Raw genomic sequence first — 22,834 nt, 5'->3', positions numbered from 1 at the left:
GGGGAGGAGGAGAGGGTTCTTTGCTTCAGCAGTCGACACAGCCGGCAGCTTCAGCACTCACTACTTCAGATGTTGACACATCTTCTGCTGAGCCGGTTACTACTTCTACGGACCCTCTTCCAGGCAGTGCTAGCACGCGAGCTTCGACGACAGCTACACCCCCAGTCAGTTCAGATCCAGCAGGCAGTACTGACCAGCAACTCCCGTCTGTTACCGAGGGTACACCGTCAGACGACGACGACGATGATGACCCGGACCGCTTCCTCGCAGTGCCACGACAGCCGGACCAGTAGCTCGCCTTTTTGGTGCTTTGACGCCAAAGGGGGAGAGAGTCAGGGGAGTTGGAGTCAGGGGGAGGGTAGAGTTAGAGAGAGCTCGTAGTCATCAGGACCTTGATGTTTTATTATCTCATTTGGTGTTAGTTCATGGATATGTACATTTGTCGTTTGAGTATGCTGTGGTTTGAGACATATCTATGGATTTCGTTTGAGCCGTTGAGCTCTTTGGTCCTTTTTCGAGTTTGCTTGTGTTTATCTTGCTTTATCTTTCTCGCTCTCTCGTTATTTATGTTTGTGTTGTCATCAATCACCAAAAAGGGGGAGATTGTAAGCATCTAGGCCCTCAAGGTATGTTTCGGTGATTAATGACAACCATTATTGTGACTAATAAGTTTGTGCAGCTTAATAGATCATTATCGCTCATTTGGTCATGGTCAAAAGAGGCCCCTCAATTTCGGTTATTCAAAAAGGTGATCTCGGTATTCAACTCAAGATTATGTCAAGACTAAGGATCTTTCTAGTCCTAAGTGTCATAAGGTTGAGAAGGACACTTAGGTTAGTATAAGTTTTTTTAGTTTTATAGTGATCGCACTATTAAGAGGGGTTAAGGCTAAGTAACTTGAGCATGGACATGGTCATTTGAAAATGGATGCACACTATGGTCACTCAGGTTTCTAGAAGTTCAAATAAGTGGTTCTCAACTTATATCTCAAGAATATTTGGATTTCATTCAATACTCAAATCAGAAAAGGCAAAATCAGAAAAAGTCTTTAACACCGGTTTAACCGACGACCTCAATTTTCTATACGTCGGTTAAACGAAGTCAGCAGAGTCTGGACAAGTCAATACACCGGTTAAACCGACGTGTTTGAATTTAACGTCGGTGCATTAGTCCAGAGTTGGTTTTTCCAGGGTATTTCAAGTTCTATACACCGGTTAAACCGACGATGTTTGAAATGGAACGTCGGTGCAATTGACCAGTGAGATGGTTTTTCCAAGGACTTCAGAAGTTGTACTCACCGGTTAAACCGACGATAGGTTTGAGTCAACGTCGGTGCAGTTGTCCAGAGACTTGGTTTTTCAGTTGATCAGTGGACAACTACACTCACCGGTTAAACCGATGATACGTCGGTTAATCTGCCCAAGTTGTAACGGCTAGTTTTCAGAAGGGGCAGCTTACATTCATCGGTTAAACCGACGATGACTATTGGAGGTACGTCGGATTAACCGGCGCTACGCAGTTTTCTGGCAGCTTTTCTCCAACGGCTCTATTCGTGTGAGCTGCCTATATATACCCCTCCAATGGGTCATTTTGCTACTCTTGACACCAGGCAACATCCATACACTCATACTATAGTCAAGAGCCATATTGAGCTTCATCCTTCACATATTTGTTCATTCAATCAATCAAGAAGCAAGATTAAGGACTTGAGTAGAGAGAAGCTTGTGTGCATCCATTCTTGGTGATCGGTTCTTGCTCAAGTGAAGGCCTTAGCTTGTTAGTCTTGGTGATTGGCATCACCTAGGCGATCTTGGTGATCGAGGTGTTTCTCGCGGAGCTTGCCAAGGATTGTGGGAGCCCGGAGAAGAAGATTGTACGTGGCTTGAGCTCCACCACGCCGGGATGGTGAACGGAGACTCTTAGTGAGCGCCCAAGTCTCGGTGACATGGGAGGTGACAAGACTCTTAGTGAGTGTCACAACGTGGATTAGGGGTGTGTGCCAACACATCGACACCACGGGAAAAAATCCGGTTGTCTCTTGGACTCTCTCTCTTTTCAAGCACTTACTTTCATGCAATCTTTCATGTGCTTGACCTTAGAGATCATAGCTTAGCTCTACCTTGCTTAGTTTCATATCTTTGTTAGCTTGTGTAGCTTGCTTTGTTTAGCCGGTTGGTGAATTGAGCCTTACTAGCATTGCATAGGTTAAGGTTGTTTTATCTATCTTAGAAATTTGAAAAAGGCCCAATTCACCCCCTCTTGGTCCATCGATCCTTACAACCGCTGATTCTTCTCTCTGTTGTGGCCCTTTGCCTTTAGCTTCATCGACAATTATCTGTGCTTTGGGATCAATAGCACCAGACTCTTTGGCCGATTGTGATGTGAGCATCTTTGTTTGTAAAGTATTACCCTTGTTTCCAACATCCACCATGTTCGCTAGAAACGGATGCCCATCAATCTTCATCAGCTTTTTGGGTGTCTCAAACTTGAGCCTACCCTGCTCTATAGCCGGTTGTATTTGCTAACGGAATACCTTGCACTCATTGGTGTCATGAGATGTTGCATTGTGCCACTTGTAGTACTTGATATTCTTCAACTCCTGATCTGTCAGGATCTTATGGTATGGCTTCAGCTTGATTTGTCCCTCTGAGAGCAACAGGTCGAAGATCTTGTCAGCTTTGGTAATATCGAACCCATACTTCTCGGGTTCTTTGTTACCGAAAGGACATTAGATAGGCTTCTTATTGTTCTGAACCCATTCAGTCGATCCCACCATCTGATCATCATCTGAGTCAGAAGTATCTAAGCAGTCAACAAAGTTAACCTTTTTCTGGAAGTTGCTTCTCTTCTGCTCATACGGTCTCGCCTCCCTTGTCATCCTGTTGGCCATCTGGCTGATACTGTAGAACTCCTGAGAAGCACATTTCTCCTTGATGTGTGGCAGGAGTCCTTGGAAGGCAACCTCTGCTAGCTGTTGATCGGATAAAACCAGACTAAAGCACCGGTTCTTGACATCTTTGAACCTCTAAATGAAGGCAGCGACCGATTCATCGTTCCTTTGCCTCAAATTGGTCAGATCGGTCAGCTTCATCTCCTCTACACCAGAATAGAAGAACTGGTGGAACTGCTTTTCCAGATCGGCCCAGTATATAATGGAATTGGCTGGCAATGTAGTGAACCATGTAAAGGCAGATCCAGACAAAGACATGAAAAACAAAGCACTTTTAATGCGTCGTGTTGAGATGCTTCTCCACACTGTACGATGAATCTGTTGATGTGTTCAACTGTGGAGACTTCCCCCTGTCCTGAAAACTTAGTGAAGTCTGGAAGCTTGTACTTGTGGGGCAATGGCAACTGATCATAAGCAGCCGGATACGGAGTTCTGTACATCAAATTCTGCTGCTTTGGTTTCAAACCAAATTGATCTATCATTACTTCAGCAATCTTGAATGCCCAGTCGATTTGTTGACCACCAGCTGATACTGCCTGTGGTGCAGGTGGAGTGAACGGTAAGGTTGTCGATGCTGGCTGGACGTTTGGTGAGGTCATCGACTGTGTAGCTTGCTGAGGGGGTTGATTGGATGGTGATTGGTACAACACCATCTCATTGCTATGACTGTTCTGCACCATCTTCTGAATAAGCTGTTGTTATGCAAAGCTAGGTACATTAGGCACATCCACATGGTGCAGCATACTAGTCGCAAGATCTTGGAAAACCCATGTGACTCCGTTGGCGTGAGAGAATCTGTTTGCCAGGATTTCTGTAGGAGACTTGGGTTGCAGCATCATCGCCACATACTATTGTTGAGATGTCGGCCATGGGGCCGACACGTTGCTTGGATTTGCTGGCGAAGGCACTGATGCAGGTGTAACCGCCAGTTGTGATGTTGGTGCGGTATCTTGAGGCTGAGTCGGTTGCGAAGCCGACGCACTGTCTTGCTGGTTCATCGGCTGAGAAGCCGATGCACTTGGCTGCTTTGATGGAGATGGTATCATGAATTCCGGAGGCATACCAAGTCCAATAGTTGGATTCCAACCAGCTGGGTATCCTGACATGAAGTTCCTATGTGCATACGTAGCCATTGGCGTAGAATTGGTGTACACTGGAGAAATCTGAGTTGTTGCTACAGTGCTAATCGGCTGTATATCTAAGACTTTCCCTTCTGCCTGAGCTTGGGGGTCAATCTGTGGTGTTCCAGTAGCCGATCCAACAGGAGAAAAGACCATCTGACTACCTTGATAATAAGCTGGTCCCATAAAGTCAGGTGTTCCTCTATCTTGTAGCATCTTGAGCACAGCATTGTGGACGTGGTTGGCCATGATTGGAGCATGATTCGCGAAAGCATGTCCAATCGCCTGATTCATCTGATGAATCATCCTGTCCTCTTTCTGTGACTCTTCATGTGATACAAAAGTGGGAAAAATCGAATTTCTTGATTACCTCTCCACTTCTGTTAGTGCTGAAGGATAAAAGACACCGTTGCTCAAAAGCATCTGTAAGTCCTTTAAGTTCTGCCTTGTGTTCTTCCTTCAACTTCTCTTTATCGATCGGGATCTGATTATTCCCAGATACCTCTACCTTCTTTGACATCTTGATGTTCCATGTCCCACCGAGCGTGCCAAAAGATGTGTTGACGCAAAATCAACACACTGGAATCTCAAGGCACTGTTCGCCAAGCTTCAGAATGCAGACCAAGCATGCCAGTCAATTTGACCTGTAAATTGACAAGGAAACAGCAAACCGTCAAATTCAAGAGTGTATCGGTTAGATTTTCGAACCACTCTTATGCGGGATATCGGCAAAGCTCTACCGATATAGAATGCGACAAAAGATCGTATAAGATGAACGTATAATGAAAGCGATCTACTACGGATCAGCAATAGGCTGCCGACGGCGATGAGCAACTAGACGGCTATATCTATAGCCGACACGTGCCGGGTAACAATATACAAACCCACGAATGTATGGATCTGGAGAAAGCTAAGCTTATGATTCAATCTAATCGGCTTTATAAGGTTTATTGTGATAAACAAGGAGCTTACAGCCGATTAAACAGCTCACTAAGCCGGGTAGTTTGTGAATTAATCTAAACAAGAAAACAACGATGTGCCCAGAGATCAAATCTTAGATAAATTCGGTAAATTTTGAATAGATCTGAACGAAGCGACAGCGATGCGCCCAGAAGCTAAACCAAGTCGCTCGAATGTGAGACGTCCTTGATCGGCTTGAAAGAGCTCGCAGAAAGAAAAAAGATGGTGAAGTCGCCGACGAGGAAGTAAATTGCAAGTAGTAAAGTTTGTTTGTTTGGATGTGTATCAATCCTTTACAATGGTCGGGAGTCCATATTTATACCCCATGCTAACACAATCCTAGCCGATTACAGCAAAGCACGATTCTATTCTGGGGAATAATAACTACTTCTAAAAATAAGATGACTCTTGTCAAATCGAAGTCAAAATATCTGGTCAACTCCTCCCTCTCCGGTCAGCAAGATCTTTGACCGTGGCACGAACGTCCATCCGAATCTACCAATCGTACAGCGCAGAACCTTTTCTCCTTTGCAACACTCTTCCTTGACACATGCCAAAATTTGGTGTCAACAGACCGGTCTCGGCTGAGTAGCAGACCAATCGCCTGAAGAAGAATCCCCTTATCCCCGAGTGTACGAGGCTTAAGTATGATCCTCAGATTCTTCTTCCCAACAGGAGTCTTCTCCTGAATCACCTCCCTGGCCAGAATCTTGTTATCAACAGTCAACGGTCTATCATAACCAATCATCACCTTTACATTGTTAAGATCAATGATGTGAACTGGGAACGAGACTTTATCTATCTTCATCTCCGGAAAGGCCAATCGTCCTTCATTTATGGCCGATTGTACTTGTCGATGAAACACATTGCAATCATTAGTTGCATGAGATGAAATATTATGAAATTTGCAATGAGCACGCCGCTTTAGCTCCTCAAGCGGCGGTATAACATGAGTAATCTTTAAATGCCCAAGTCATAATAATTCATCAAAAATACAATCGCACTTGGACACATCAAAAGTAAATTTCATCTCCTCCTGCCGATTCCTTTGAGTCGGCTTAAGAGATGTGCAAGTAGATGGTTTGGCCAAGGCGGGCCAAACAAACTCAGCGGCATATACCTCTTTATCCTCATCGTCCGATGAATCGGAATCATATTCAACAATATGTGTGTTTGAACGATGGGATTTGTAGGTATCTTTTTCTTTTTTAAACTTTGTCTCTTGGCTCAAAACTCTCGCCTGAAGCTGATTTATAGAATAAAAAATCGAATCATCAAGCTTTTCTCTATAACTAGAACAAAACCCGCAAGAGCCAAATCGACCAAATCCTTTTCAGATTGCGACAAATTAAAGCATCGATTTTTAATATCTTTAAATCTTTTAAAGTACTCACAGATAGATTCATCTCTACCCCGTCTAACCGATGTCAAATCCATCAACTTAGTTTCGTTATCCCTGCTATAAAAATAATCATGAAACTTTTGTTCTAATTCGTCCCAAGAATGAATCGAGTTAGGGGCTAATGACAAAAACCAAGAAAAAGCCGTTCCAGTCAAAGATAAAGAAAACATGCGAACGCGCAAAGACTTGCTAGAACCAGCTTCCTCAAGTTGAGCGATATATTGGCTGATATGCTCTCAAGTGGACCGGTTATCATCACCGCTAAACTTGACAAAATCGGGAACACACCAACCAGCGGGGTAAGGAATCAAATCAAAAGCATCAACATACGGCCTATGGTATAGCCGACTCTTACCCACAACAAAACCAAGTTTCTCTTTCATCATATCGGCTAGATCTTCCTTCATCCTAGCAAGATCGGCCTCATAGTTTCCTGTGGATGTTTGGCAAAAACGATATGTCGCAGGATCAGTAGTAGACATCATTTGTGCGACATATTGCGGATTGGCCTTAAGCCAATCATCCCAAACATCTTTGGGCAATGGTGAAGGAAAAGGGGGTTGACCGTATGATTTCGTAGTATGCGGTGGCACAAAATCTGCCAATTCTTGCTCCAGGCTATAATCAGTCGAAGTAGGAAGAGGCGCGAGTTGTGGCTGTGACGCAGAACCTAGCACCATGGCACCGGTCTGACCGGTCCGCCCTCCGAGGCACCGGTCTGACCGGTCGGAGCGACCGATCTGACCGGTTCGGCCGTAGACGGCCGAACTGAGCCTGGCGGGGGTGTTTGTCCCGCGAAGAAATTCGGCGGCATACCATACTGAAATTCTCTGTTGGTGCGGCTGAAAGACTAGGATTAGGGGTAAAATTGGGATAATCATTGACATGTTTCTTACCCTTATTTTGTAGACTCAAATCCAAAAGTAAATCTTGTGTAAGCGTTTTGGATTGTTCGAATCTACCCAAAAAGGCATCGGCAAACTGTTTAATGGAATCGAAGGTAAAACTTACCTCACTTGGAGTGGAAGCAGATGAAGCAGCAGCTGTAGACGTAGCAGATGGGTTCGGCGGTGGCGGTGTGAATGTGGGCATGACGAACTTGTCCTTCTCGAAGACGCCTTGCCGAGTCTTCCCAAAGCATGCAAGTAGTCTCTTCTTGGCCTCCTATTGCTCCTTGTGGAGCGCAGCCTCGAATTGCTTGCGGCTCTCCTCAGGTATGTCTTCATACTTGATGTCAACGGGAGTTGAATCTACCTTGGAGGGGTCGGGCTTCTCACCGGCCATTGAAACCGATGAACGCAGATCTTTACCCGGCGGAGTCGCCAAAAAGTCTGTTGACGCAAATCTGGTCAACACACAAGTGCTAGAATACGCGGATCGCAATGATCAGAACCAAACGAAGCAAACCGGCGACCGGTCAGACCGGTCGCGCCAACCGATCAAACCGGTCGGGTGCAGAGAACTTCGCGAAGACCTAGAATCTCAAGCTCGGGAGGGACCCGTCGGAGCTCGAAGATCTAGGGTTGTCTTGAGATCGGCAGGCCACCCAAGACACCCTTGAACACCGTCGAGACGAGTAAAGAACAACACGAGATTGGAAAAGCTAGGGTTTAGAGAAAAATAGAAAAATTTTAAATTAATTGATTCGATTGGGTAGAAGGACCTCAATCAACCGTGACCTTTATATTTATAGGCCGGGGAGGACGTACCCTTTCCAAATCAGATTATAAACAGACTCTATAAATCAAATCTAACCTGATTCGGATTACAAAGACCATACCGGTAGACCAGTCAGCCGCGCACTCCGACAATTTTGGCTGCCAACCGACGGGATGGAGGCCGTAATGACCAGCACAGGGTCCCAGCAGTTGGCCTCCGAGGGCGCCGCGTTGGCGTTGATGACGAGCAAGGTGACGACTGACGACTACGCGGCACGAGAACCCTGTCCCCAGCAGTGCATGCCGCGTGGATCGGAGACGCTGGTATCGTCTTTAGGTCTCGTGGTTCTTGTGGTGATTGTCCCTTCCGTTGTCTTTTACTTCACGCATTAGCTGGGCCCGGTCAAAGTCCACTTTTTTTTTTTGTTTAAGGCTGCCCGCAGTGCCTCCTGTAAGTGGAACGCTACGCCATACTGCAGTACGCTTTTCTTGTTTTTTTCACCGCAGCGAGGTACTGGAAGAGGCACGGTAAAATAGCGAACGAAAGTGTTTCTGTCATTTCTAGCGCGGTGCAGGATGTCCGCCATCAGCAACGTACAGTGGGCCCGGTGCCCGTTCCAACTACCTCGTGCTCGAGCTCGAGGCCACCTCGTTGCAGCCGTGCCCGCCACCGGCCACCGCTCCGGCGTGCCCACCGCGGCCGGATCTAGACCACGCGGTTGTGGATGGAGCCGGGGAGGGGGCGTCATGGCCGCGCGGCTCGCCGGCGCCAGATCACGCCACGACCTCTGCTCCGCCATGGCCCCACACTGCCTCCACCGCAATGGCCCTGTGTGACCTTCACCGCGGCATCGAGCTCGAGCAGCAGCAGCGCTGCGGCTGCGGCGAGGCGAACTCGAGCCAGAACAGGGGCTTTTTTTATATATCAAAATTGTGGACAATGATGAGATCTAAAACTTTGTAGGTGATTTTTTTTTCATTTAAGGACATTTAATGATTCAAAAAGCATTATAAGTTCTCTAATAGCTATAACTATATAGAATCTCATATAGCTCAAGTCATCTTAACCTTTATATACGATGAAGTATACTTGGCATATTTTTTGTTTCTATAGTTCACAGTAACCATAGTATAGAAGTTTCACTTTTCTTGATTTGCTTTGGTATATGTAAGATTTAAATAAAATTTTAAATAAAATAGAAAAATATTTTTAGGGGCAGGATGTGGCGTCACCTGCCACTGAAAATGATTTTTAGGGAGGGTGTACAAATCATTTTCAACTTTAATATAAAAGAATAGCACATCTCTTGGAGTCACAAGTGACTATATGGTGTGGTGGTAAGGAAGACACGTGCGAGTCTGAGATATGCGGTTCGAATTGCATATTTCATCAAACAAATTGTAGCTCGACACTGTAGAGTTTGTGGAGGTGGCTGGTTGCCTGGAATATTTTTCCTTTTTTATTTTGCTATTTTCAATTTTTTTATTTTTTTATTTTCTAGATATAGATTTGTAGGGGCGGACCATGGCATGACCCGCCCCTAAAATTCGATTTCTAGAGGCGGGTTACGCCATGACACGCTCCTAAAAATAGCATTTTTAGCTATGAAAACAAGGAGTGGGTATCCATTCCTAAAAATACATTTTTACCCACCCCTAAAATTGATTTATGTAGTAGTGCCTTGAGAAGGGGGAAGATTAGTTTTTAACATATTCCCTCCTATCCAAATTGTAGATTGTTTTGATAAATCTAGATACATAATTTTTTCTATATATGTAGACACAATGTTTATTAGGTGCATATAAAAAATTATGTATTTAAACTTGCTAAAATGATCTACAATTTATAACGAAGGGAGTATTTTGTTTTCAAGTCCCCCTGGAAGCAAGAAAGTCTAAATTATTATTTTTTATTACCTTAACAATGAATCGGTGCTTAGCCAACTCGGAAAGACCTCTACTGTTTGAATAAAATAATTTCATGGAGACACAGTTTTATTGGATTTCGTGCCCTTCTTGCTGTCATTTTTACTCAATTGTGGATGTAGACTTGGATTTAGACCTGGTTGCCATCAGATCACAAATTTGTTGTATCCAAGTCCACGTAGTCAAAGCCTTATGTAATATATAAGCAAAATAAATGAAAAGGTATTCAAGAGTAATCTCCTGCTAGCACTTTGCTCCTTTTATTCTCGTCTCACCTGGAACGTGACGTAGGCGATACAATCTGAACATTTTGTCTTCCATATCGTCTAGTGTTTCATTTGATACAAATGGCCGAGTCTTTACAGCTGATGCATCTAGGGTCACATAGGTTCCAACAAAGATGCGATAGGGTGGTAGGTATGACCTCACCAGTACAGCCTCAAATTTCTCGCCGGGGGGGATCGCTGCTACCTTTGTACTTTTCAGATCATTGAGAGACAATTCGGGCAACTTCCCATTCACAACGTCCATTCGACTTCTTTTAAAGATGCATGAATCACTTATTTCTGTTCTGCAAATTGAGTGGAGAGAAATGACCCTACCGCAGCGTTTACTGTATGCATGTCCCATTCTTATTTTTTTCACGAACCTCAAGACAGCCGACCAAAAATTGACATCAAGGTTTTCCCTTAGAGCACCTCCATGTAATTGTGCTCGAGCAAACCCTGAATCAATTGCAGCAGCTACCTGCATTCCTAGAGATAGAAGCCTCGGGTGCTCCTTTGGGTCTACACTGCCGAAAGCAATAGCTTTGAAGAAATACCAAAACAACTCTGGAGGTAGGGGCATGAGAGTGATGGGGTTAGTTGTGCCCAATCTTGCAGCCTCTTTCAAGCTACTAATGAGCACAACCTTGCTACCTGTTCCTTTCATGAGGTTGCTAGCACGATGGTAGAACTTTCTCCATGATTCCTCGTCGAAACTGAAGGCAAACTCAATCACAAACAAGCGCCTCTTCAGCTGCAAATCATGGTTTGTGATGGTTACTCCACCGTTCGAGGACAAGAAGGGCGCTTCGAGCATCTCGCCCTCCAAATCATCACCGTCCAGAAGAGAAACCAAGGAGAAATGACTGCGTACCCTCTCATCCCTGCAAACATTTTCCATTAGGGTTTTCTTGCCAGACCTATGGCGGCCGATGACCGGTAGAACAGGCAAGGTTTGAGTAGAAGAATCGTCATACTCCTCAAGCAAGAAGTTGATGATTTGCTCCCTCTCAACATGACGACCGAACATACACTTGTCAGCATACATGTAAGAGTCATAAGGCCGGCGAGATCTGCGAGGATAGCCAGCTACTAGTGCGTTGAATTCCCGTAAGTTCTCAGTAACAGCTTCCAATGACCCCATTACCTCTTGTATCTTGCTCATGTCTCCGAGTAGCAGCCTCTTCACATAGTCAGCCATTCTGCGCATTCGTTTATAAGGATTGAACGAGGAAAACGAATAGACAAGTCTCACCTCATGCTGGCCACTATCTTCATGATCATTACTACCTTTGCTTTCCAAGCTGTCTAGCAAGTAGTAGCCTTGCGCTAAAACCTCCGTGAATGTTTTGAGCTGCAGCAAAATCAGTTGGTTGGTGATAAATCTCTGCTCTGCTTCTTCAATGGAAGCACGGATACTGATCAGTTTAAGGGGCAGCCTTCTGAGCGTCTGCCCAACATTCTCCCGCTCCTGGTATGTGTGGATTAGCCTGGAGATTAGTCGTCTAATAAGATCATTAACGACCTCTTCAACAACTCTCTCCATGGCTAGTTACTTGTAGTGTGGCCAAGTCTGAAATAAAGAGAAGTGAGCTATTTATATAGCTCTGGCCTTAGATTTCAGAGGAAAATGAAAACAAGGTATAAAACGTCATTATAGCACAGGAACATAACTTGTACTAGCTATGTCGTGAAAATTCAACGTTCATGATTTGGGTTCTCATTTTCAAAATAATTATTCTATGTATAAATTAGATTTTGCTACATTTCAAGTGTGCTAATTCTACTACCTCCAATAATACTATCTGAGAATACTATATGGAACTTGTTAGGCTGGATTACACGAGAAATGCAATTAGCGGAAAGGATGCCTTGGACACTCCCCCACATCGGTTGACTTATTCATGAATGACTACAGAAACATGCTGCACGGTGCCTGCTAAACATAAGAAAAACCCAGCCTCCTAAACTTCAGCAATATTTTTCACACCAAGTTTTCTCATATTGTCTGGACGACTCATCAGCTAGTAGGCTAAGAATACTGTAATCGCTATCGGTGAAAACAAAGAAATTGCCACTGGCCAAATGATGAAAACAAGGAATCAAGTCATAAATAATCCAGCTAGTAGGCTAAGAATACTATAATCTCTGTCGGTGAAAGCAAAGAAATTGCCACTGACCAAATGATGAAAACAAGGAATCAAGTCATAAATAATCCAGCTCGAAATTACCTCTTTCCTCTTCACTACGACAAAGATGATCTACCCTGCCTCTTATCTTAGACGACACAACGTCACTGACAAAGTGACAATGCAATTTTTGTGCAAAGAAACAATTTCAACGGTATGCAATAACCTGAATTGAGAGCACAAATCGCAGTATGTCGATCATGGGTAAGGCAACACTCTCTTGATCCCAAGACAATAGGGAAAATATGAATCAAAGACTACACATAAGAAATTTGACATTTACATATATCTGGTGGCACCACTATAGAAATCGTTAGTAGGGGCGGGTAAAAGAGCATTTGTAGGGGCGGGCTCGCTACCCGTCCCTGTCTCTCGCGGCTAGAAATCGTCTTTTCCAGGGGTAAACCTATTTTCAGGGGCGGGTCAAGGCACCAACCACCCCTGTAAACAAATTTTCAGGGGCGGTCCACACCGTGAGCCGCCTCTGAAAATGTAGTTTCCAGGGGCGGTTGATGCCTAGAGCCGCCCCTGGAAATGGTTTTACAGGGGCGGCTCACCGCATGACCTGCCCCTGAAATTGATTTGCCGCCAAGCTGCTTTTGAATTTTCAAATTTATTTCTCGCTGTATTAAACTATTTAAATTTCTATTTCCCGCCAATTTATTCTAATCTGTTTCCCGCTGTATTAAATCATTTAAATTTTTGTTTCCCGCTAATTTTCACATATCAAGCTAGTGCGCGATTCGATTCAGCTTTTCCAAATCCTTTTCCTGCTTTATTTAAATTTGTGTTTCCCGCTAATTTTCACCTATCAAGCTAGTGCACGATTCAAAATTTTGTGATCGATGATGAATATATTTCTTAAACATAACTAATTACAAATTCAAAATAAAATCATATAGAAGTATCGTTACACTGCATCATTAGAGTACAGACATCATGAAAGTGCGTATAGAGTACAAACATCATTTATGTTGAGTAACGCTAGGCCCGAAGTTCCCGATTGTCCCATTGACGGAGGCTTGCATATTTTTTGTCGGTTGATATTCATGCTCAGGGTGAACAAATTCTCCATCTATATGGACCACTTCATGCAAAATTGTAGCGAAAATGGCCTCTCATGCCATATTTCAATATAATGTTTTGGCGATTGATGACACACACAACACTTGGACTAATATGATTGTTAAGATGAACATTCCCAGGCTTTTAGGTTCAAGTGATGACAAAGAGAAGATAGGCATAGCTAGGCCCGAAGGGCCGCCCTGAAACCTCTTCAGTCCAAGGGACAAGAATTGAAGAGACCGTGAAGAAATCCAAGTCAAAAAGATCAAGACAAAGCAAATTTGCTATCACCGGTTAAACCGATGATGAGCAAAATTGTACTCATCGGTGCAATGAACTTGGCACCGGATTAACCGGCGTTGGGTGTTTTACACTCACCGGTGTATTGGACTTGGAGGCAGAAGAAACAACAGAAGTTTTACAGGCGCCGGTTAAACCGACAATCAAGGCAAAGTGAGCGTCGGTGCAGTTGTCCAGAGACTCCATTTTTCGGGGGGTTTCTGAGATTACATACGCCGGTTGAACCGATGTTAGTTTTAAGAGCGTCGGTCGATTGATCAAGTAGCCGTTGGAGCAGTAACGGCTAGTTGCTGGGAAAATACACTCACCGGTTAAATCGGTGATGACAAAAACTAGAGCGTCGGTTTAACCGGCGTTAAGGGATTTCGTCAGCCTTTTTCCCAACGGCTAGTTTGGAGGGTTGGGCTATATATATGCCACCCCACGGCTCATTTGAGAGTGCTGGAGTCCAAGGAAGTATACAAGAGCAAAAGATCATCTCCAACTACCATAGAGCTTCATTGTACATCATATAGGCTTAAGCACACTTGTGAGAGCTCCCTTGAGAGAAGTCTTGCTGCAGCAAGCAATCCTTGTGATCCATCGTGTGACCCTCCGGCTTGGTGTGGAGTGGCAACGACACTTTGTGCGGGGGAAGAGGAGACCCCCTCCTTGGTGGAGAAGCTCCGTAGTGGATTTCGGCCGGGTGACCGAGAGAGACGGTGGTGGTGCACGAGACTCGGTGTCTTGTGGGTACTTGCCTTTGCTTGCCGGCATCACCTTGGTGGCGTAGTGCAAGACGGTGATCGGAAGAGCCTCGGTGTCCCGTGGACGTAGGCGTTTGCGCCGAACCACGTTACATGACCGTGTCTACTCGGGAGTTTACATCCCTCTTGCACTTAACTCTTTTACTTACCGTATTACGTTTCCGCATTTACTCTATCTTGCGTACCTTTACTTTCCTAGTTGGTTTGATTAGGATTGGCTAGGTTGCAAGTCTTTTAGGGGTAAGTAGAGAGTAGCATAGATAAACCTTAGTCATAACTAGCATGTATAGGACGTGTTAGGTTTATCTTATGCAAGTAGTTTGAGCCCTAGGTTAAAAAGCGTTAGCGACCCTATTCACCCCCTCCCCCTCTAGGGTCGGACACCCCGGTGATCCTTACAAAAATGAAGCGACATAAATCGTCGACTATATGGAGAAGTTGTTTCTCATGGAGTGGACCTTCATGGGTTGGCAGTTGATCATGCAAATAAAAAATCCATGGGAAAATTAAGCCAAGTGTTAGACGCAAACATTTACAATATGCAGTTATGCATCTATCCTATTAAAGAGTATATGCTTACCCGTTCGGAATCTTTTGTGTATCTCCCGAGCTCCCTCATGTGCTCGTACACGTAGTAGCCACACACGGAACCTGCAGGTTGCTTGTGGCATGAAAAGTTTATGTGCATCACCATTTTATTTTTCCTAGGGGGGGGGGAGTTTGAATTCCTCCTTTGTAAATGTAGTGCTTGTAAGCCCTATTTTACGAAAAAAAGAAATAAGAAGCTATTCATGTCTGCAAGATTTAGCATGATTTCCAAGTAGAGGATAACGATTTTGCTAACATGTTGAGGATGGCTACGAATTCAGCGTATCTGTTCTACGTATAATCAGCGGAGTTCAATACAAGCATATATCGACGCTTTGGCTGTATCATAAATGCAATCCAATGATTTCTGCAAAAATATCATATATGATTTTTTAGTCATTTACTCAAAGGAAGTGCATATTATACCAAATGATTGAGTCTATATGATTTTTTAGTCATTTATTCAAAGAAAGTGCATATTATACCAAATGATTGAGACTACACTTACTGAAAGGTGCCCATATGACATCCCTGTCCGGCCACCGTTGCATCTGAAGTGATATGTAGGTACCAACTGTCCTAATGATATCTTTGTGTGCCTCTTTTTGCAGAGCAAGTTTTTCCTTGCGCTTTGAATAGTTTTTAAACTCATCATGGTCGTCCTTCCACAACATTGGCCCGTAATGGCGCTTCTCACAAATAGCTACCGGGTCAAGGAACATGATCTTCTTTTTTATAGCATCCGCTTGTCGTTGTTGCATCCTGTAGAATGAAATATCACAACTAATTAGATATGTATGTATATATAAGTATAGACCATTGCATATAAGATATTAATTTGGATGCGACACTTACATGCACCAGAGTCTGACCATTTCTATGCTTAGTTCTTAGAGGCGGAACATTTATTGGATGTCTTGAAAATCGAACATGATATCAGTGACACCTTCAGTTTGTTATCCGAAAATATCGGGAGGGTACCGAGCCCAAATGCTTCTGAGGCCAAGTGTACATGCCCTCGTGTACCAACTGTGCATCCTCTTCATAAAACCTAGAACGCCTTCCGTCAAAGAGTGGGGTAGAAATGGTTTACCATACTCAAATTTTATCGAACAATCCGGTAAATCTACTATGTCATCGACCCCAATTTTCTGATGAAACTCATGGTCAGTGTGGGGCACGGAAACGCCCGGTCATCTGGTGGCACTAGAATCTGAAACATCCTTTGACTTGCCCTTTGGCTTATCCTTTGACCTCTGCTTGGTGTTTGCTGCGTGCCATTTATTTACAATATCTGAGTCCTCCTTCTGGTGTGACCGTATCACTCATGGTACATACAACTGCCCAAGTTGTTGCTGGTGGTGATGAAGCTGGAGCTAGTTGTTGCGATGCCGGAGCTGGTCCGTGCTGGAGCTGGTGGCAATGCTAGAGCTGGCTGGAGCTCGTGGTGGCGGGGCCAGTAGATAATCTGAAGCTGGTAGAGTCTGATGTGCTGGCCCTTCTGGTGAAACAAGCAGTATGATATCTCGTTTGTGCCACAGAATGGTGATGCCAATGCACTGTCCAAGCGTGGTTTTCCCATCTGAAGTAAGGATGTCTATTTGCAGAACATACAGGGCATTTGTCCAAGTCTTTGAAAGCATCCCCACGATACAAAATACAATGATTCGGGCATGCATGAATTCTTTCCACACCCATTGTGAACAGGCTGGCAAGCTTCTTTGCTCGATATGTGTTCGCAGGCATTTTATTTGGCTTCGGAAGCAACCAGGCCAACATACCCAGGAGATCATTGAAACTACATTCACCTGCCCCTATGGTACGTTCGCCTACCGGCGAATGTCATTTGGTCTATGCAACGCACTAGCTTCATTTTAGAGATGCATGATGGCGATCTTCTCGGACCTGATTGAACACATCATGGAAGTGTTCATGGATGATTTCTCAGTCTACGGCAAGGATTTCGATCAATGCCTTGAGAACTTGGAGAATGTTCAGAAGAGGTGCCAAGAGACACACTTAGTCCTTAATTGGGAAAAGTGTCATTTCATGGTCAGAGAAGGAATTCTGCTCGGGCATAGAGTGTCCGAAAGAGGGATAGAAGTGGACTGGGCAAAGATTGATGTTATCGAATAGTTGCCACCCCCGACGAATGTCAAGGGAGTCAGAAGTTTCTTGGGTCATGCTGGCTTCTACAGGAGGTTCACCAAGGACTTCTCCCGTATAGACAAGCCCCTAACGAACTTATTGGCAAAAGATGCCCCGTTCAACTTCGACAAGGAATGCCTCATAGCCTTCTATACCCTAAAGAAGGCATTCGTATCCGCACTCATCATTCAGCCTCCCGATTGGAAACTTCCTTTCGAGATCATGTGCGATGCAAGCGACTACGCTGTCGGCGCAGTACTGGGTCAATGCAGAGATAAGCAGCATTATGCCATATCCTATGCCAGTAAGACATTGACTAGAACCCAACTCAACTATGCCACAATGGAGAAGGAACTCCTGGCGGTGGTATTAGCCATGGATAAGTTCAGATCCTACTTGGTTGGTGCTAAAGTGATTGTATACACGGACCATGCAGCACTGAAGTACCTCCTAACCAAGAAGAATGCAAAGCCATGACTCATCCGTTGGATTCTGCTCCTCCAAGAGTTTGATTTGGAAATAAGAGATAAAAAAAGGAGGAGATAATTGTGTGGCAGATCATCTCTCAAGAATGCAAGTACAAGGGTCGGACTTACCAATCAATGATTATTTAAGAGATGATACTCTACTGAAGGTCACTACATCCGGTCCATGGTATGCAAACTTGGTAAACTTCATGGTGAACGGACATATACCTCCAGGAGAAGACAAGAAGTTGATAAACCTTAGCAGATTTCACTTATGGGATGACCCATACCTATTCAAGGTTTGTGCTGATGGTTTACTCCACTGCAGTATCCCATTATGTGAGACCCGCAAAATTCTGGAGCGTTGTCACTCCTCACCCTATGGAGGATACTACAGAGCTTTCCGAACCCATGCAAAAGTTTAGCAAACTGGATTCTTCTGGCCAAACATGTATGGAGACGCTAAGGAATTTGTGCGGTGTTGCCCAAGATGTCAGAAGCATGGAAAGATCAATTCCCGAGACGCAATGCCACTAAAGAGCAATCTTCAAGTGGAAATATTCGACGTTTGGGGAATCGACTTCATGGGTCCCTTCCCAATGTCAGAGCAGTGCGAGTACATTTTGGTGGCAGTGGACTATGTGTCCAAGTGGGTTGAAGCACTTGTGTTGCGGCCGATTCAAAGAGCTCCAAGAAAATGTTTTAGAAAATCATATTTCCTCGCTTCGGAGTTTTGAGAGTCGTGATCAGCGATGGAGACTCACACTTCATTGACAAAACTTTTAGGAAGTGCCTTAGCGAGCTAGGAGTAGACCACCAGGTTGCTACACCATACCATCCCCAAACAAGTGGTTAGGCAGAAACGTCAAATAAGAAAATCAAGAACATCTTGCAAAAGTCGGTCAATGCCACGGGGAAGGGATGGAAAAGCAAGTTACCCGAGGCACTATGGTCTTATTGGATGGCTTTCAAAATGCCGACAGGAATGACACCGTATCAACTAGTTTATGGCAAGACCTGCCATTTACTAGTTGAACTTGAGTATAAGTCCCATTGGGCAATCAAGAGATGGAATATAGATCTCCAATCAGCCGGAGTCAAATGACAAATCCAGCTGGCTGAATTGGATGAATGAAGGGAGAAGGCCTACCACAGCTCTAAACTCTACAAGGAGCGCACGAAAAGATGGCACGATAAGCGAATCAAGATCAAGCATTTCAAAGCGGGAGATAAGGTACTCCTTTTCAACTCTCGCGTTTGTTTGATTGGTCATGGTAAGCTTAGAATTAAGTGGGAAGGCCCCTTTTTAGTGCTTAACGCCACCGACCATGGCGCTATAACTCTCCAGGACGATGACAGGACTATTTTCAAGGCCAATGGCCAAAGATTGAAAATATTCCTCGAGCCTGAAATACCAGAACTCGAAGATGTAGATGTCTACGAGTTATCCGAGTTAGAACACTCATCTACGGTCGTCGCCGTACCTTAAACGTGCCGTATCCTAGGTTAGATATGTCTTCTCTTTTCCCCCATGCTTTCTTTCCCTTTCTTGACCAAAGCACCCAAAAGACCAAAAAAGGAAAGACGAAGGATGAATTCTCCAGAAGACCAGAGCCTCCACCTGACAAGGTGGGGCCGGCCGGCCTGGCTTCGAGCCCGTTCGCCCTCATCCGCTCGTGCAATGTTACACTCAGATCAAATGTTCCACTCCTGAGTGTTCGGGGCGAAAAACCTTGATTTAAACCAGAAGGCCTCACCCTTCTATTCATTCTCAAGCTTTCCACCAGTTTTCATCTCGGCCTTCCTCTCCTCCACTGAGATCACCATCATGGCCTCACAATCCTCGCCGAAAACACCCAAATCCGAGGCCATGGTGACATCCACCCCAAGAGCTCCTTCCAAATCCAATCAATCCCATGCATCTTCGAGCAACCTTAGGGTTTTGGAGTCTCTAGAGATTGCCGCCTTCTCGCCATCACTGCCGGCGGGCCAGGGGCGCCAGCCCCAGGCCGGCCGGCCTATGGGAGGCCAGCCGGCCTCACCCCGAGGTCGGTCGTCCCCTGGTTCCGTGGAGAGCTCCGTCCAGGGCCCTGGATCAGGGGCCATTGTGCGTTTCCATTCGCGTAGTCCGACACGTCCTACCACAGGGGTTCTTCCACCTAGGAAAGTCATGACAAAGCATGTGGGATCGTCTTCGGGAGGAGCACGTGTGCACACTGGACTCGTCCGTGTATGCTCCGGAGTACTCCCCTGCCAGTCCTAGCCCACCATGCTACCGCATGATAGGGGCCAAGGTCGGCAGAGGGAAGGTGCTGACCCCTCCGCTGGATCGCGGTGATGTGGACTTCCGCACTGGACTTGGTGCGATGCCACATCAGGCCACCACCGATCCGTGGTCCACCGGAGATCCACGCCTATACGGACTCCAGCGACGACGAGGAAGATGAGCCTACCGACATCGCATCTCTCCGCGAGCAGCTTGCCGCCCTCCGGCTACGCCTCAACAATATGGATGAGTGCGAAGCCGAGACCGAGACCGATAGGATGGAACTCAGGGATAAGGCCGTTTGTTATAAGATCAAATGCCTTGCGAAGGCGACCGGGAACGAGGATCTCTATAGATCCGTGGACCCAAAATAGGTGCTAGGTCTAGATCGAGTCATAGGTTTGGGTTGGGTGCTGTTTTCCCTTTTAATTCTTTCATTTGTTTAGTTAAATTTACTTGTAATCAGCAGCACCCACAATTTGAATTCAATAAAATAAAAACAAAGTTTGTTCCTCCTTGTCTTTCTTGTGGTTGGTGCACATGTGTGTGCCAACCACACCCCTGTTCTGATGTTCTGTCAAGTGCGCAGCGAATCCAAATGAGGAGGACGTTACATACGTTCCCGAGAAAACAGAAAGAATTCGGAACGGAAGTCAAGCCAGGCGGCTTACACCAGGCCGGCCGACCTAAAATCATCACCATTTCAACCAATGCAAGTTTTCTGGAGTAGCATAAACCGAGCCTACACCCCTATGAAAAGATCCTGAAGTTTTGCCACAGGTGCAGGCCGGTCGGCCTCTCCTAGGCCGACTGGCCCCACCTATCGACCAAACTCCAAGCGCCTTCGCGTGGTGACGGTTCAGTACCTCTCCTCCCTAATCCTTCCTGGTTTCATTAAAATTCACCCTGATTAATTTCAAATAAAAATCCTTGAATGAAATGACTAGGAAGAGTTGAAATCTTTTCATGAGATTGGACTTTGCTAAGTTTTATTTCTTATGCAAGTACCAAAATATCTCTGGAACTCATGATTAGGATTGCTTGATCGTTTGCCTGTTGTTCTCTTTGATTTAATGACATGATGGCATGCAAGTTCCTAATTCAAAGTCTTGGAAGTTTTCATTTCGAAAACACAAAATAAGGCACTCTTATGCTCAACTTTGCCAATAGCCATTCCAGAGCCATGTACACATACATACAAGTTCAAACCTATAGCTATCTTCTACATTGTGAGCTCATTCAAATGCTAGTGCCTCTGAAGAAAGTTTGGATTGCTCATCTCTCCAGGTCATTCACATACACGTTCATCATTCCAAAGTCCTTTAATCATGGTCGCAAAAAGACAGGAAAAATATGAACGACGTTCATGCCAGTTCAGTAAAAAAAAGGGAAGATGCAAGATGCTTGACACAAAGCCACTAAGGACATGTATCTCTATTTACACCTACACTTGACCCGAATGATGAACATCTTGACTATTAGGAGACACTAGGTTTGAACTTGCAATATAAATGTTGTAGATATGCAACAACCTTTACCTGAGCTCCACACACTCCTAGATAGGAATAACTTCTGAAGAGCCTATCAGACCTGGGGTAGCGGGACTGCTTATAGGCATAAGATATTCTAGAGTATGGGATAGCTCATGGATTTACCTTACCTCTCTTGTAACTACCCGAATAGGTGTAGAACTAGCTGCAGTACAAAGGAAACTACCCGATTGTGTTGTAGTAGGACTCCAACTGTACTCAGCTAGGACTTTCCATGTAACTCTATCCCCCCCAGATATATAAGGGCGGGCAGGGACCCCCTCAAAACACATCAACACCTAAGGCAATACAAACAACCACACAGGACGTAGGGTATTACGCAACTCGCGGCCCGAACCTGTCTAAATCTTTGTGTTCCTTGCACCATCGAGTTCCAGAGCAGTCGATCCCTACCTACAAACCTTACTACTAAGGGTATTCCTGAGCAAGCTTGGCAGTAAACACCGACAGCTGGCGCGTCCGGTAGGGGACTCGGCGAGGTCATCGGCGAGTTCGATGGCCACTTTCGTTTTCAACAACGTGGCGCCTTCCCAAGGCACCACCTTCGTCTTCGGCTCGTGGGTCTGCGTCACCAACGGTTCGGGCGGCTTTGACAGCCACCTAACCAATCTCCCCACGCTGAAGGCAACCTCGTCAGAAAGCCCCAACAAGCTCGCCGGATCAGGCGATCACGGCGTCATGCTGCTTCCCGACTTCGCCAAGGAGATCGAGATGAAACTCGAAGACAACTCGTGTTCCACTCTGACTCAGATCGATCTCAAACCAAATTCTACTCGGATTGAGACTCCTCTTGCTCAACCCATCTTTGGGTTGTGCAACACATCATCTGCTTACAAACAGGTGATCAGATCCATCTATGAAAATAGCTTGGATCGCCCACGTCAAAAACCAATTAGTCACCACTGGCCGGGAGGCACCCGTTTTCGACGTATACCCAGATCCAGACGAATTGTCTCACGATAGCCTGGATTTCATCACCAGTGCACTGGCAAAAATTCAACTCAAGTCCTGCTAGGAGCACACTCGCAGAACTACTCGACAACCTCCGGGAAGTTACCAGCATTGATGATCTTCCGTTCCAACACGGTACCCCCCTCGCAACCGAGAGGGAAACTAGGTCTGGGGGAACTGTGCTAGCTGATTACGAATCAGACCTAGAAAGCTTCTCCCCCGAACGCCCGGTTTCTGTGATCAACCAACAAGGTGGAGGCGCTCCCAGTCATCATGACCCT

At 45.3% G+C, this 22,834-nt stretch overlaps 1 protein-coding gene across 1 annotated transcript; it reads right to left on the bottom strand.

The window, feature by feature from the left end:
- Positions 1-7,597: 7,597 nt before the first annotated feature.
- On the bottom strand, positions 7,598-11,829 carry LOC120678035 (disease resistance protein RGA2-like). Its single transcript, XM_039959199.1, has 2 exons — positions 10,716-11,829; positions 7,598-7,764 (listed from the first exon to the last, which is right to left on the bottom strand). The coding sequence occupies exons 1-2, from the start codon at positions 11,827-11,829 to the stop codon at positions 7,598-7,600; spliced, it is 1,281 nt and encodes a 426-aa protein (XP_039815133.1).
- Positions 11,830-22,834: the final 11,005 nt, after the last annotated feature.

The sequence above is a fragment of the Panicum virgatum genome, chromosome 6N (assembly GCF_016808335.1).
Source record: "Panicum virgatum strain AP13 chromosome 6N, P.virgatum_v5, whole genome shotgun sequence".
Taxonomy (NCBI): domain Eukaryota; kingdom Viridiplantae; phylum Streptophyta; class Magnoliopsida; order Poales; family Poaceae; genus Panicum; species Panicum virgatum.
Note: the sequence above shows the minus strand (reverse complement) of the source record. Positions and strands in the feature narration are given on the sequence as shown.

Bases quoted from the DNA above. Each gene is read 5' to 3' on its own strand.
- LOC120678035 (XM_039959199.1), bottom strand. From the start codon at position 11,829: ATGGAGAGAGTTGTTGAAGAGGTCGTTAATGATCTTATTAGACGACTA. The intron at 7,765-10,715 runs GTGCTCTAAGGG...TTGCGTCAACAG, and splicing joins TCGAGCACAATTACATGGAG to ACTTTTTGGCGACTCCGCCG.